The sequence below is a fragment of the Yarrowia lipolytica genome, chromosome 1B, assembly GCF_001761485.1.
Source record: "Yarrowia lipolytica chromosome 1B, complete sequence".
Classification (NCBI taxonomy): Eukaryota; Fungi; Ascomycota; class Dipodascomycetes; order Dipodascales; genus Yarrowia; species Yarrowia lipolytica.
The window spans coordinates 2,790,334-2,806,558 of NC_090771.1; the positions used below are offsets into that span (position 1 = coordinate 2,790,334).

The 16,225-nt window shown below is 48.4% G+C and overlaps 6 protein-coding genes across 6 annotated transcripts; 2 read left to right on the top strand and 4 right to left on the bottom strand.

The window, feature by feature from the left end:
• Positions 1 to 2,099: 2,099 nt before the first annotated feature.
• YALI1_B27929g (uncharacterized protein) lies at positions 2,100 to 2,543 on the bottom strand (the record flags this gene model as incomplete). Its single annotated transcript, XM_501182.3, has 1 exon — positions 2,100 to 2,543. One exon carries the CDS (start codon positions 2,541 to 2,543, stop codon positions 2,100 to 2,102), a length of 444 nt encoding a protein of 147 aa, XP_501182.3.
• A 2,910-nt stretch (positions 2,544 to 5,453) lies between these two features.
• YALI1_B27968g (uncharacterized protein) lies at positions 5,454 to 6,491 on the bottom strand (the record flags this gene model as incomplete). The annotated part of the gene is made up of 1 exon (XM_501183.1): positions 5,454 to 6,491. The coding sequence occupies one exon, from the start codon at positions 6,489 to 6,491 to the stop codon at positions 5,454 to 5,456; it is 1,038 nt and encodes a 345-aa protein (XP_501183.1).
• Positions 6,492 to 8,101: 1,610 nt separating this feature from the next.
• Positions 8,102 to 9,553, top strand: YALI1_B27984g (uncharacterized protein; the record flags this gene model as incomplete). The annotated part of the gene is made up of 1 exon (XM_501184.1): positions 8,102 to 9,553. One exon carries the CDS (start codon positions 8,102 to 8,104, stop codon positions 9,551 to 9,553), a length of 1,452 nt encoding a protein of 483 aa, XP_501184.1.
• Positions 9,554 to 10,122: 569 nt separating this feature from the next.
• On the bottom strand, positions 10,123 to 11,394 carry YALI1_B28017g (uncharacterized protein; the record flags this gene model as incomplete). The annotated part of the gene is made up of 1 exon (XM_501185.3): positions 10,123 to 11,394. The coding sequence occupies one exon, from the start codon at positions 11,392 to 11,394 to the stop codon at positions 10,123 to 10,125; it is 1,272 nt and encodes a 423-aa protein (XP_501185.1).
• Positions 11,395 to 12,210: 816 nt separating this feature from the next.
• YALI1_B28025g (uncharacterized protein) lies at positions 12,211 to 13,032 on the top strand (the record flags this gene model as incomplete). The annotated part of the gene is made up of 2 exons (XM_002142985.3): positions 12,211 to 12,316; positions 12,722 to 13,032. The coding sequence occupies 2 exons, from the start codon at positions 12,211 to 12,213 to the stop codon at positions 13,030 to 13,032; spliced, it is 417 nt and encodes a 138-aa protein (XP_002143021.1).
• Positions 13,033 to 13,312: 280 nt separating this feature from the next.
• Positions 13,313 to 14,956, bottom strand: YALI1_B28053g (uncharacterized protein; the record flags this gene model as incomplete). Its single annotated transcript, XM_501186.3, has 1 exon — positions 13,313 to 14,956. One exon carries the CDS (start codon positions 14,954 to 14,956, stop codon positions 13,313 to 13,315), a length of 1,644 nt encoding a protein of 547 aa, XP_501186.1.
• Positions 14,957 to 16,225: the final 1,269 nt, after the last annotated feature.

Genomic DNA, 16,225 nt, shown 5'->3' on the forward strand with positions numbered 1-16,225 from the left:
AGTATATACAATAGATTTATAGCGTACTTGTACCAGTAATCGTACAACGGTCGTTTCTCATGCGTGAGGGATTAATTGCGGTTGTAGACAGTATAGTCGTACAGTAATTAGAACAATGGAGAGCGATACGGAGTTGTCATGTCCTTTGTCGTTCGGGCAGGTCCGATTGAGGTAGCAATATTGGTTGGTAGAGTTATAAATAGGTACCGGGTGGACTATTACCTGTAGACAAGGAAGTAAGCAAGCTGATCATTTTTCTAGCAAAGTGTTTTTTGATAATGGGCGTGGGCTACTGTAGCAACACTCGTGTGCTTGTACATACAAGTACAGTATGTACCAGATTACAAATTTTTTCTGAATTCGGTATCGGCCAGTCATACCAAAAAGATGAGTATGCGTGAGAGATGCAACAAAACACGAACAAAAACTTGTAACATGGGGCTATCATTATTGTAGTCCGTTGATTACACCTTCAACTTCCTTTGGACGCTACAGAACATCGTATGATGCTCTGCGCAGCTCTATGATAAGACATAGTTTAGACCCGGATACAGGTATAAGTACAAGTATGTACACTGTAGTGTGCTTTTTGTAGTCACTGTCCGGGGTTTGGGATTAATACGTGCCTTCCGACACATCTGGGCTCGTGACCTGGTTATACTCCGTGTAGAGGAGGGTTGCCTACTGTAAGAGTAACTACTTGTAGACATGTTGAGATTCTCACGTGCTTGCACTATCCACGGTTGTACGTACGATACTTGTGCAGACCACCGTTAGTAAGTTCCAGCATTTGTCTTCACTCAGATCGGGGGCTGTTTGTTGCTCTCTATACAGTGGCCTCCGAAACAGTGCCTTCCAGTAGAGTATTTCGCAGAGCCCTAACAGCGGACTTCGGCCAATACGAGCCTGTGTGTATGGCTGTAGTCACAGTATGTACAGTACAGTACATACCTTGTGGCTACAGTAGGTGCCACTTGAGTGCTTACGAGTTTACCGGGTTACGGCATTCCGGCTCCCACGGCATATCCTGAATATATTCTCCACGGGGATTTGTACGTTTGGTCGGAGTTCTCTGGCCAATAAGATGTTTTTCTTTCTCTCGTCTCTCGTCAGTCAAACAGCGGGAAAACAACTACTCAGGATGCAGCCGCAGAGTTTGCACGTCCGTTTCAGGTATAATGGCTTTTCCGTCTCCATCATGGTTCAACTCAGTTAAGGTGGGTTGGGGAGGTTCAGGGCTATTTATCGCACGACTACAAGTAGTGAGACCATGAGATGGGCTGTTGGGTGATACGGAGTCCCCGAGTCCGTAGCAAGCTTTGTCCCCCATTTTCCCCCGTTTCAACCGGGCTGAAGCGGTCGTGCCTCGGCTGGATCCAACGCTCATTTGAGACGCAGCATGTTGCTGATGCATGGCGCAGGTAATGACTCCGATACCGTGCACAAGCACAAGTACAAGCACAAAAACGAGCACAACGTTGATTTGTAAGAAGACTAGAAAAAGTTCTATTGAAGCTGCAGCTCTACGGCGACGATCTGCGTGAGGAGTCAGCTTACAAGTGCAGACGATGGCGGACGGCTTCAAGTCAAGTAGCCCGTGCCACAGTAGATGTGTTACATGTTCGGTCCTAATTATCTGCTCTAATGGGTCTTCACATGCCCTTGTGTTGGGTCCTTTGTCCCTGCCAATAGACTTTCGGTTAGTGAAAAAAACCATCGGACTATTTCTCCAAAGCTCTTTTGACTTTCATTTATTGGTGCGAGTGAGGATTTTTCGCTGAGCTAGAGAAAGTGTCGAACGGTGAGGGCGTCCCCTGGGGACGACTACATGATCTTGGTATTAATTCACGCCTCATTCCCAGCTATGGTCCTAGCATCTTGCGTCTCTTCTGTCCAAGGCACTGTTCAGAAGCGCATCTAAGGTACCCATGCAATCTGATGGTAAATACGAGAGACCTTGTACACGTTCATATGGGACATAGGTACACTACCATAATAAAAAAATTCTCGCATCCTTGTTAAATAATCATCATTTCTATTTTGGTTGGTATTGTCTATATTATTTTGAATCTAAAGCATTAAATTGTGAGAGGCTCCATTTAGAGGAGGAGGGCAGCGGCAGCAATGGCAGCAGCGGCACCAGAGAGGCCGAGGCCAGAAGCGCCGTTGGCAAGAGCAACGGTGCCGGTGTGGGAGCCCTCGGCCTGAGAAGGCTGGGGCTTGGTGTGGTTACCGGCGTGGGTACCGTTGTGAGGAGCAGGAACAGGGGCAGGAGCAGGAGCAGTTCCGTTGTGAGGAGCAGCAGCAGTACCGTTGGTGACGGGGACGGGGACCAGCACAGCGGTGGTGGGGATGGCGGTGGCCTGGTGGCAAGCATCATCCTTGCAAGAGGTGATGGTAACCTGGACAGTCTGGTTGGCGGTGACAACACCGACCTGGGTAACGGTGGCGTTAGCAGCGGGGGCGACGGGGGCAACGGTAACGTTACCGGCGGCGGAGACAAGGCCGGCAGAAGCGGCGGCGAGAACAGCGGAGAACTTCATTGTAGATGCGTGTTTTTGTGTGATAAAGAAAGTGGTCTTATGGAAAGAAGGATGTGCAAGGGCAGAGCTATATACTTATATGGTCGGAGAGTGTGCTTCTTCGATTACACAGCCTTTGCTGCACAAGGTTCAGAAACCACTTGCAAATGGGTGGAAAAACTAAAGAGCCAGTATCTGATAGGCTTTGGTCATCTTTCCGAATCTGGCACTATAATTACACCTTGTTGCTTGTCTGCCGCTTGTCTGCCGCTAGTGGGCCTCACTTGATATCCCGTTTAGGGTCTGTTCTATACTGTCGATCCTGCCTTGGGATGGGTCTGAGTGGAGGGATTTTCCACTTGTTTCTTCTCTTTATCTTTAAATTGCGTCTTTCGAGATAGGATCGGGGTAAGTATGGTTTTCAGTGAAGGAGGTGGAAACCTCAGGCTGGGATGAAGCAAAGCGAGCGTCCGCCATGGGGAAGATGTGCCCGGGTAACTACTTCTGCGTGAAATTCTTCTTCCTCGCAATATTTCCAAGCGATTATACTGCCTCCAATCAAAATAGCGGGAACAGCAATATCTATGCGACCGACTGCGATTAGAGTTGAAAGCAAGCGATTACCATGCAGGGAACTCGCACACAGAAACTCTAAGTGCTCTTCTTGCAAGGCGACTCAGAGATCGGATTACGCACCCTCGCAAAATTAATTACGGCTGGTCACATGGCCGATAATCATTGAAGCGGCTGTTCCAGATCAAAGGGTGGAGAAATAGATCGACTTGAGATGGTGCAACTGCCAGATTTCCGTTTTGTCATTGGCCCCAATCACACTCCCCGATACGATGAACTCCAACCCCCCACTTCATCAATTCCCGCATTTATTCCGCATACACCGGCAGAGGCTATCACCGTGAAATGGTTTCACACAGACTCAAAGACTCAGACACCCAAAAGTCCGGCCTCTTGGCACACCGAAAGTTCCAACGGTCCCGGGCGAATATGACAGCTGACAGGTGGTTAGCGTAGTATCGCATAATGCGCAAAATTGAACCACAATCCAGACTGTGTGTTCCCGATGTTATCGTTTTCCAACTACAGTAGCTCGATACAGCATAAAGCCTCACAGTGTTTGTGAGATAGAGCCGTTGTATACAAACTGCGTCGGTTAACCCTAAATACGGCGGCTCCAGAACCTTTTACTGTTTCCGAACCGATCCTCTCCCCTCATGGAGCAGAGCAACTGTGGCTTCCCACTTGTCGGCAGTTGGTAGCAACCTGGGCGCAAGACTTGACAGCAATTAGGAGAAAGACTACTGGTACAAACGGCAGAAATCAGTCTGAATATCGATACTGTCGATTTTTGACCCAGTAGTTGCCTTCAAGATAATCCGCTCAGAGCAGGTACTTACACAGTAAGTTAGGGAATTGCTTCACAACGCCTTACAACTGTGGCTGATACGGGTCACGCAGATACACTGCTCTGTAAGCTATCGTACTTAGGTGCTGTACAGGTTACAGGCCACAAGTAGGTGGCGCCAAAGACTCCATACAAATTTAATCATACTGGCAAAGTCCTCTGTGCTACAGTGTGTACAAACTTGTACTGTAGGTAGTTACAGTACTTACTGTAGCTTACATCAGCTCTATTGTAAGACCAGGACTCAACAACAAACAAACAAACAAACAAGGCCCTGCAGTATACAGAGTAAGTAGCTACTCTTCGATCAAACATGAGATTGAAGTAGCAGCCTGGAGGAGCCCGACGGCCTCCTGGGCTGTTAACGATTCATACAGATCAGAGAGGTATTTGTTTCTACCACTAGATTCGCTCTTCTCTTTGTCCTTCTGTTTGGAGAGAATGAGCCGGGTCAGGTGACTCCTGAGGGCAGGATGAATAACTGGAAAGGTCCGTTTCCAGCTACTGCAAAATGAGTACCCCGAGACTCCAAAATTTTCCCATTTCGATGATCTCACCAGCAAACAATTTGACCATCTCAGGGAGCTGATATAGCTCTCCTAGAAATATCAAGCCTTTTAGCTCAGCAAAGGTCCAATAAATCTAGCACCCCCCTCTGCACGTACTTAAGAGATGAGTTTCTCGACCCACACCTTTGGGCTAGTCATCCCCCCTACTGTAGCCTCCAAGCAATCATTTCAAATTGTGGTGTCAAAATAGGACCAGTATGTCTTGAGGACCAATGCATGAACAAGGATTGTGTGGTCATCTTTACTCACAATGGGGAAATCTCAGTGAGCAGTTCGAGCACGTAGTTTACTGACTGCACGCTCGCAAATGAAGAGGACATGACCCTTAGTTGCGCTTTCAGAGTTGTCAACAATTGGCCTCTTGTATTGAAACAGCTCCAAAGCTCTTCGATATATGGAATAATCCACCAACTCAAGCACATGTGTTTTGGTGCTGTTGTGACATGTGTTTGTCAGGAATTCTATACCAGCGAACCAAAGGACATATCTCTCTTTGTATCGAACTAAGAGATGACAGGTGGTTTGGAATGATGAACCATTCCTGGTGTACAGACAGAGAGAAAGGTCCGCTTGGTGTTTATGGCAGTTTGGATACAAAGGTGACTATTGTAACGCTCTAGTCTGCGTCGAACCGAATGTGTGAATGATCACTAATCGTGATCGTTGCGGGGTTGATGGCTGTATTTTTTTTGCAAAACATAATGACCGTTGTTCTGGGAATGACGGAGGTTGCGACAAAAGAGGAGGAGGACACATCTATAATACGAGTCAGTACAGTATGTACATTTGACATTTCAGTAAACCCCTTTTTGTCATTCTATTATAATGAGAATTCCATTGTTAATTTCAACTTACTTGGACTCTGAAACGATAGTATAGTTACGGCACATACAATGCCTCAATTTCTTCCATTTGATTGCTTTACTATATGTCAATTGGCGACTATTTGATCTCCAGCTTCTGCAGCTCCTCAAGTGCTTCGAAGATACCCACAGAGTTGGGATCATAGTAGGGAATCTCTCCAATGGAAAGGACTCGATGACCTTCTCGGTTGGTAGCAGTGTAATCGTTTGTAGCAGTATGGTAGGTGGATCTGTTGTCCCAAATGGCCACATCGTTAGGGTTCCATCTGAAACGCACATGAGTATCGTGGTTCTCAACCAGATTCTGATTCAAGAACTCCAGGATACTCTTGGACTCATCCCAGCTCAGGCCGTTGATGGACTTGGTAAAGATGGGGTTCACGTAGACGGACTTCCAGCCGGTGACAGGGTTGGTTCGAATCAGGGGATGGTCTGCCTGCAGATAATCTCCCTGGTTCAGAGGATGCCCTCGAGGTCGCTCAACAATGCCGTGACCGGAGGCAGCGGCCACGGTCTTGAAGTATTCACCAGAGTGGTGGGCGGTGAGAGTCTCTAGGAAGGCTCGGTAGGCAGGGGTCAGTTTTTCGTATGCATGGTATCCCGAGGCCCACAGAGTGTCTCCTCCTCCTCCGGTAGGAGGACTGAGGATCTTGAGAACAGCGTAGTCGGAGGGCACCTTCTCAAAGGTGATATCCGTGTGCCATCCTCGAGAAGATCGAGAGGAAATCTGGCTTAGGAGTTCCTTGTTGTTGTTGATACCCTTGTTGGGCTGCAGCACCAGAATCTCCTCTCCAGTCTCGGAAGAAGGAGCCTCGGTGGGATGCACATGAAGAGTGGACTCCTGGGGCTTTCCAGTCAGCTCTCCGAGCTTGGATCCCAGAACTCGCTGCTTGGCGTCATCAATATTCTGGTTTCGGAAGAAGATGACTCCTCGCTGAGACACCAGCACGGCCAGGTCTCGGATTAGCTCGTCAGCATTGTCGGCCTCGAGAAGGTCAGTGAGCTGCAGATCGGAAAACTCCGAACCGATGTAAGGAGTAACCTCGAAGCTGTCATACTTGTCGAGCAATCCAGTGTAAGGAATGGGCTTGGGGAGGGCTACTTTGGCGTCAGGCATTGTGAAGATGAGAAAGAGGCACTGAAGGGTGATGATCCGGATCGTGGGGAAAAAGGGAACTACTTATATAGTTGAAGAATCAAAGGTCAAAATAAACAACGTGGCGTGACAGTCTGTTTCGCCCGTGGCTGTAGATTCCGGGGGCTGTTGTGGAGTAAGCCACACGTGAAGGTTGTTGAAAATGCGGTTGTGATTAGTATGGACTAGCTGATTGGTAGTAATGTAAGAGCAAACGTGTTGCAGGAGTTGCTGGTTTTATATCCCATTCCATTAATGTAACAGTAGTGCAAGTACAATCAAGTAATGATTGTCTCCATTGTCATCTACATCATCACTGCTTTGTGTGGTGCGCATACTGTGGCTTATCGCATCATAGATAGTGCACCTCAAATGCAGTGAAATTGAACTCTGTGGGGGAAATGAATGAGGCGGAGAAATATACAAGAATGGGCCGATTGGGTGGGTGGAAGTGGTGACTGCTGGTTGGTATTTGTAATAATGTGACTTGTGACGACAATATTCTCAAAGATTCTTCAAACGCCCTCTATATATACCCTACAAGCTACACACACTACCCAGATCGCTCGTGCTCAGATCAGATTAAATCCGCTAGCATACCTTTATGTTTTATAACGTTCCGCTCACCTCCACAGCCACAATTCATCACGTAATTTTCGGCTTCGATACGGGCTAAAGAGGGCCTCGCACGTGCTCTGGGGCTAGTGTCACGTGACTGCATGTTCTTCGATCGACCGGAGGGACCACGCGGGTAACAACCCAATATCGAGCAATGCGTATGGAGCAATGTGAGACTAGCCTGTGCTCTTGTTTCGGGCTGCTTTATATAAGCACACGACCCATAAAGGACAGAGCAATAAATCACTACGAGTACTAAATCTGGATATTGGTATAGGTATGGCATACTCCGGAATGTGTGAACCTAGGTGTGCAACCTTGCTCCCAATTTTTACAGGTCTATATATACACGGACATATCCGTGAATTACATGGGCGGGAGCCCGAGCTGGGAAGAGACTTGGGCGAGTCAAAAGCTCGCTGCCCGGACTGAGACTTGGTTCTGATTTAGCTACTCACAAGGTTCAAGGAACTCCTGCTATCTACTCCAATAGGGACTCTCCCAACAGCTCTCAACTGGGAGCTACAGTAGAGTTACTGCACTGGTATGGTAGAGCCGTGCAATGTGGGTACCATGACGACGCGTCGCCAAAACAAGATATATACCTCAGTTTGAGGAACTTTTGGGTGGCGAAATGAGTTCAAGTTACTCCAATGACGGGCTATTGCTCTGAAATGTTCGGTATTATGTCGGCAAGAATCATTGCTCGGAATGTGCTCTCAAAACGCAGCTCTACACACGTGCCAAAGTTTGCTCAGCCCCAGAATGAACGACACAAGAAAGAAATGTAAAAGATATGTGGTGCACTGAGACACGCGCCTGTCATGCACCATACATACATTATCATATTCGTTTTGCCCAAGCCGTGTCGTATATAATGCTGTTGCCAAGCGGCGCCAAGACGGGTAGCTAAAAGGAACCTCCACCGTGAAACACTCCAAACGAACCCCACGGAAAATAACAAGTCCAGGTTAATGACCTACTCGACGCCAATCAATTTCAAGACTCCAGAAGGCTCTGAGATCGTTCTCCAGGCCGCCAGAGAAGCTCTTTGTCCCCAGTTATGCCAACTGCAGGCTCAGTGCACGGACATTGTCTTTTCTCATGAAGACAAGAACAGATTCAGAAACCGACTAAACAGCCTGGAAGAACTTCACCCTTCTCCTAAGGTCGACCCATCTTCTAAGGAGACCGTCGTGCCTGTTCTCCGATGGTTGTATCTCTTGGATCAGACCGTCAATGAAGCCATTACACCCTGTCGAGTCACTGAGCTGTCCGCACCTTTCATCTGGCAGCAAGTTCAGCCTTGGCTTACCGAATCACTTGCTCGCGCGCGTCTTCAGGCTGGTACCTGGATTCAAATGCGTGAACAACTTTTTGAATCTATCTTTGGCTGGACAATCTCCGATTTTCTCTTCTTCGGAGACAAATCCGAACTACTTCCAGAGAAGTACGAAGACCCCCTTGAATGGCTTTATGTCGTCGGGTGGGTCTGTCTCCTGAGTGGAAACAAATCTGCCCTACAACCTTTTCTGGTCAAGGCGTCCTCTTTTACTGGCCTGGCTCAACTCAAACAGACCCTCGTCGACGCCTTCATGGTAAACAGGGATGATGCCGACGCGCTAAACGATTGGAAAAATGATGTTTCTCTTGAATGGACCATGGCCGTATCTAAGAATTCCAGCCAGTTGAGTCTGGTGAAGACGACATCTGGCAAGAAGTACTATGCTGTCGTGACCGGACGAAAACCCTGCGTTTACGCCGACAAGCACATGGCTTATCACATGTCAATGCACCATCCAAATTGTGCTCCTCTTGAGTTCGGCAGCGAAAAGGAGGCCTGGAACAAAGTGCGTTCTTTCGCCAAGGGATCGCCGTTCAAGAAACGAGAGTCCACAATGACAGTGCATACAGACGGGGCCTGTCAGGGAGAAAAGGCCGGGGCAGGAGTTTGGTTCCAGGATGGAAGCGAATTCAATTTCTCTGGTCCTGTTGAAGGAAAACAGACAAGGGAAAGAGCCGAGCTTTATGCAGTCTTCCAGGCTTTGAGACTCATCTTTACTCATAGAGTCTACGACGCATACCGATGGGAAGTGGTAACGGACTCTCAATACGCCATCGACTGCATCACGAAAAAGGGAGACAAGTGGGAGAAGAACGGTTACGTGGACTCCAAGGGTTGCCCAGTGGAAAACAGAGACCTCGTGGTTATCATCAGATACTTTGCGCGGGAATCAGAAAAGCTCTCTGGTTGCTACCACCAGATAATTTTCAAGCACACTCATTCTCGGAACCATGGAAACGAGTCTGCTAACAGACTGGCCACCAAGGGAATCGACGGGAAGTTATTTGTGTGGCCAGAAGGACTTCATCACCCCCAGTGGGTTAACGACCAGAAGGCCATTTTCAGACGGTACAGTTTTTAACCAGAACCTCAATTACATCTAATGTTCCTCCTCTATAGTATGTACATACATACATACCGGATCCGATAGGGCGTGCGCCGTCAATAGGTATCCCTCAACTTTGTCGTCCATATCTGGTGTCACCTCAGGCACATGGTGAAATTGGTGGGAGGCTTTGGCTGAACACACAATGATGAAAAATCTCGAGTAGTACGCCAAGCTGGTTCTTTCTCAATCCCAGCTTGAATGTAGTAATGTTGAACATTGTACTAAGAATGGAACAGCCCGTTGTAGCAAATACGGTATCATCTGGCATGTCTGGGTTGGGAAGGGCAAGAGACTGAAGTCCACTCTTGGTCACGTAATGGACTATTCTCCTCGAAAACAGGAAGATACGAAGAACTTTTGAGGGACTCCCTCCCCCCTTGATTAGGGCTTTGATGTCAAAAGAAGTGCCATTCTCGCTAGAATAACAGATTTTAGGTCCTTCATAGCAGCTATCAGTGCCGTAGGTTTTAACAAGCACATATACTACATGGTTGCTACTCGTAATGTTGTTATCATTGAGTTAATAAATTATTTTGTGCTACTTACTCCAGCTTCGCCTTTTTGGTATCGGTCTCCTTGTCCTCCTTGTCGGTCTCGTCTCCACTCTCGGCCTCTCGCTTCTTCTTGGCCTCCGCAGCCTCCTTCTGTTGTCGGGAAACCATGGTGTTGGCCTTCTCTCCGTTGCATCGTCGGAAGTAGGGCTGGCATCGCCAGTAGGGCACAGTTCTGTAGGCTCCTCCCCAGGCCTCTTCCTCGCCAATAACAACCTCATCGTTGACGTTGGGGTCCTCATAGATCTTAGCCACCTTCTCCTCGACCTTCTGAACAATCTTCTCCCACACGTCAAAGCCAGCCTTGGAGGTTCGTCCAATCTCGGCTCGCAGCTCTGTTTCCACAGGTAGGAAGGAATGCAGAATTTTGAAGAAGTGCGACTTCATGGCAGTGTTGGAGGCCTTTCCAGGAGTCTCTTTGACGATCTCAAAGTACTCCCGCAGCATCTTGTCCACTCGGGGAAAGTTGACATCCTTGTCGGTGGGCTTGTTGAAGATGGCAGGGTTGTACAAGTTGCCTTCAGCAGACATAACAGCATCTGTGGTAGTCTCCTCCATGCACTTTTCGATATCTTCGGAGTACAGAACGTTGCCGTTGGCAAAGACCACAGTGTCCTTGGGCAGGTTCTCCCGAACGTACTTGATGATTTCCCAGTCCGCCAGACCGGTCTGCTGGCCCTTCATTTCTCGGGTCCGGCCATGGATAGTCAGAAACTGTGCACCGGCGTTGATGATCATCTTGGCATATTCCAAGGTCTTATCTCGGTCGTCAAAGACTCGCATCTTGGCTGTGACGGGCACCTTCAGCTCCAGGTGCAGCTTGTTGATGAGCTTGTGGATCAGATCCCAGTCCTCCATGAGAAACGATCCGTAGTGGCCCTTTCGGGCAATGCCCTGAGGACATCCCAGATTCAGATCCACAGCGTCACACCTATCCTCTACTAGCTTGGCAGCAGCCAGCAGCTCATCAGGGTCGTTTGCGCAAAACTGGACCACCAGAGGTCGATCAGTCGTCTGATCTCCATCCATGGGTCCAAACATCTCCTCTCTGTATCGCTCAGAAGTGCCGAAGAGCTTTGCGTGAAACATAGGAGTGTAACAGAGGTCCGCGCCATGTCGACGGGACAGAATTCGCCAGGCCAGCTCACTCTGATCAACCATGGGAGCCACAATGGTCTTGGGCTTGCCAAGTTTTTCAAACAGCTGACGGCCAGCCAGCTTTGTGGGGGCGGACGCGTCAGAGGAAGCAGAAGCAGCAGTCATGTGTAATAGTCGTGTGAAGCTGCGTAGGGGAAGTTGCGGGGCGAGGCGGAGAATTTTGTATATAGTGCCGTTTGGCTGGATATTGGCGATTTTTTCACCGTCTCAAACTTTTTAGGTTCTATGCATGATAGAGTTGACGAGATGAGATTGATCCGGAGGGAAGTTGCACAACAAAGAAGAGATAATTAGTTGACGGTAGGAGTAAGTAAATTATTAAAATGTTAGTTGAATATTGTGAAGCACCAGTTGGGGTATTTACTTACCATGTCAACTAAAGAGAGTTGGAACATTGGTGTTCAAGGCAGTTAACCGGAGGGCTAGCTTGAGATCTTACCCCTCGAGACAATCAGACTAATATCCTTGACGTTGTCACTTATAAACAGGCCATGCCCCATGTTTTTAATATGATAATTACGACAGCCCACTTGTACAGACCATTCACTGGGATGGACGTAATACTGATGACCCTACATACCAACCACAACACTTTTAGGACGTCCTCCACTAATAAAGTGCCTCCTTCGTTGTCCGCTTACGTAATTCGACCCCATCCACACAAATATCAACGCCAGTCGACAATGTCAGCAACTCTTTGTCATGCTGAAACCCAAACACCCATCATTCACCCTTCAAAACATCATTTTCTGACACCACACCATTCCAGCACCCGCGAAATACACTTACCCTAACCCTAAATTTCACAAACAGCTACCCGGCCCCGTGCATTCTGATTGGGCGAACCTCCCAACACTGCGGTAGAAAAACTCTTACATACACAAATCGTCTTGAGAAATCAGCACACCTAAACTACACACAATGTTCCGAAGCAGAGTTTCTGGCGTTTTCCAGCAGGTGCGATTCCAGTCCACCGCTGCCTCCAAGGCTGCCTCCAAGGCCCAGGGTCTCGGAGCCAAGGTCCAGGGTGAGTATTTCTCGAGCTAGGAGACTTTTCGATTTTCCGGCGATAACAAGCAACACAGCTGCGTATATGGGGGTCGGGGATGGACAAGTGCAAGGAGAGTGTGGCACGAGAGTGTCCTGTTTTGATTGGATGTGATTGTGGTGTTTACCGGTGCTACCAGATGGTGTTTCATCAGCTTGACGTGTCGGAAGTTGTGAACGACGACACTAGACACGTGATAGAGACGAGTACACTAGTGCGACATCGTTAGCAGTTCCAGTGTCATCAGCGGCCCACCTCATTGGAATCAATCTCGTTCAGTACTCCGATCAACACCCTATCCACTCCGGGAATCTGTATCTGTTCTACTCCTCGAATCATGCCACTACTCCAAGGCAGTCAACCCCCAACATTATACTAACTCAGGCATCACCAACTGTGCCGTCTACTGGGCCAAGGTCACCGGTGAGCTCGGAAAGCAGATCTACCTCAAGGAGGGCTTTGCTCCCCCCTCTCTTTCTCAGTTCCAGTCTGTCTACCAGAACCTGTTCAACTCCGTCAAGTCTTACGCCCTCAAGCCCCAGAAGGTCATTGACTGTGCTGAGTCCATCACCAAGACTGACGCTCTCCGATACACTGCCTACGGTGTCCAGATCCTCGGTCTCTTCACCCTCGGTGAGGTTATCGGCCGACGAAACGTCATTGGCTACAAGGTCCCCTCTGCTGACAAGCACTAAATTGGACATTAGAAATCCGATTAACATGTAATTTAAAACTGACGCTTTGCGTTTCTATTGAATTGTTCCTGAGTGGTTTTAACGGTGTCGTTTTTCCAGTATCTGACCTATATACTTGTAACAGCTAATTATCTGCCTGTGTGTATGGCTTGCATCGTATGGAAAGTGAAGGGCGTACAGACACAGATCGCACGTCAGCTTTAATACATCTCTACGACAGCTCGCTCCATTTATCTGATGTACATTAGTCTATAGCATGGCCTAGGCGGTCCACAATAACTTATTCGTCGTCCTTCTTCATCTTCTTGAGACCCTTCATCTGCTGTTTGGCCCGCTTCTTCTTGTTGTTAGCCAGAGCATGTTGAGTAGAGATCTTCTTTCGTTTGATGGGTCTGTTTTTGATGTTGTCTCGCTCCTTCTGAGTCAGGGGAGCGAGGTTGTTGAGCCAGTCGGGTACCTCCTGTCCAGACTGCTTCATGACATTGACTACCACCTTGACATTGGTAGCGTCCTCCTTGGTGAAGAAGGTGACGGCCTTGCCGAGTCGGCCAGCTCGACCGGTTCGTCCGATTCGATGCACGTAAGACTGTGCAGACTGGGGTACATCGTAGTTGATGACCAGGTTGATGCCTCGGAAATCGATACCTCGGGCCAGAACGTCGGTACAGATTAGCACCCAGACTTCTCCGTTTCGGAAACGGTCGATGACGGAAGCTCGCTTGGCCGCAGTCATGTCTCCATGGATCTGGTCGACGTTGATTCCGTCGAAAACCAGCTCCTTGAACAGTGCCTTGGCTCGGTCGATGGACTGCAGGAAGATGATGACAGGGGCCACAAGCTGACCCTCTCGGGCCATTTGTCGGATAGCCACAAGCTTACCTTCCTCGTTTCCAGCATACACCAGCTTCTGCTCAACGGTCTGGGCAGCAGCCTGCTTGTTACCGATAATGATACGTAGAGGGTCGGTGCTCATGATACTGTTTGCCAGCTGCTCGACAGAGGCAGGAATGGTTGCGGAGAACAGAGTCTTCTGAATACCCGAGGGGCATGCTGCCAGAATGTCATCGACCTGGGTGGCAAAGCCCTTCTCAAACAGCTTGTCGGCCTCATCGAAGATGACCAGATCCAGGGATCCAAGGTCCAGGCTGCCGTCGTTGAGGGCGGAGACCAGTCTCAGGGGGGTGGTAATGCAAATGTCGTATTTCTGGGAGCTGACTTTTCCGTTTCGCAGCTTGTCGGCCGTGCTCTTGTCCAGCAAGCAGGGTTTCAGCTCGTCCTTCTTTTTTCCAACACCCACGCAGAGCGAGAACACAGCGTTGAAGATCTGAGACGCCAGCTCCTTGGTGGGGGCAACCACCAGTGCCTTGATTCCCTTCTTAGCGTCCTTGGAGCCCTTCTTCTTACCCAGCATCTCCACCATGGGGATGCTGTAGGCCATAGTCTTACCGGAACCAGTTGGAGCACAGGCAATCAGATCTCGGCCGTTCAGCATTGTAGGGATACTCTCGCACTGGATCGGGGTAGGGTCTGTGTACTTGTTCTTCTTGAGGTTGGCCAGAAGATAGGGATGCAAGTTGAATCGAGTGATGAGGTCTTCAAACGACCCAATGGGCAGAGGGGAGTCTTCTCCGGTGATGTTGATCTTGTGCTTGTTTCGGAAAACCACAGCCTCCTCGGGAGTACTGATAATGGGCGGGGGAGCCTCTTCCTCCTCTTCATTGTCCAGCTCAGCCTCCTCAGCTACTCGCTTCTTGGAGTAAGTGTCTGTCTTGGTCTTGAAAAAGTCGGTTTCTCGGGCAACTTCAATGTCGACATTGTCCTGGGTGTCTTTGGGAGCAGCGTGGTTGAGCAGAGTCAGGTCCTTCCTGTGTTTACCGTTTCGCTGGATCGTGGCTCCTCGAGATAGTACTTTGAAGATATCCATGGTGTATGTGGTGAGTGGTAATGTATTTTCACCTGAAAACGATGCTCATGCACTCTCGAGATTTTTTTGTATAAGGTTGGGAGGTGAAACTTAAAACGGCCTATCCTCGCTGAGTAAGTGTTGGGGACTACGGTGGCGAGTATTAGGCGGATTTATTAAGAGAGTACGTAGTTATCAAAAGTGTTTAGTTTCGGCAAATTCTGCATTGTATTATGTGAGCGTTTCTTATCTGCATGTGATATTTTCCAAGTATACGCGATTGCAACTAACAAACCTCCCTGCAGTTATCTGCAAAGGACTTCACTTTTACTTGTAGTTACTTCTCTCAACAAGCCTTCAAGTGAATTACAGTAACGTAACCAATAGCTGGCCTACAGCTACAGTAAGAATCACATTCTTCTAGACCTGCGCCAACGAGATCACGCCACTTTTCCTCTAACCGAGGCTACAGACCCCCGCGGTATCTAACGGCACCAATAGCCGATATCGTCCTTGAAAACCCCTGGTGGACACTTCGTTTTAAACCCTTCTACTCGGGTGGGCTAAAGGCTACAAGATAAGCTAATATAACGGTTACAGAATTGGATCCGAACATTTTACGGGCTCGACAAATGAAAATATTAAATGTACAACATTCCAATTGATGCTATACGGAGTGGGATGCGATAGTCGTCAACTTTGGGATTGTGGGGGCGCGCACCAGCACCTTCTTGGCTCATTTTTCATATATTATTCCTCTATACGGGGCTGATAGACCCTAATGAGTCATATAAGATAGCAGAGCTCTTATGATAGAGCGTTGGATAGCTTGTCTATCGGTTTTCATTAGTAGAATTGTCACGAACACTGTAAAGGCCTCTCTCTACTGCCACAGGGAAATATAACTGCAACAGCTGTAACAAGTCTGCGATCGAATGTCAACTTAGAAGGTAACCCTGTTCGACCCCTTGCGGCCAGTTGAGTTGATTTGAAGCGTATGTTCGAGGACGAGGAGCGGCTGTACAGTACAACTAGTTATACAAGTACTTGTACTCCTCTTCAACCCTTGTCATTGTACAGAGTTATTGTCACTGGGCTGGCAGGCGGTCGGAGACTAAGAAATTATTGTGTGCCAGTCCAGACTATGAGGCTCCTATTTTGAGCTCACAGACTGAGAGACTATTATCAAGTCTGACCAACTAAAAATAGACACAAACTAACTTGAGACCGCCGACCTAGTGGAGCAGCCTCTGATCTTCGTTGTGTAACTTATCCTCCTCAAGATGCTAC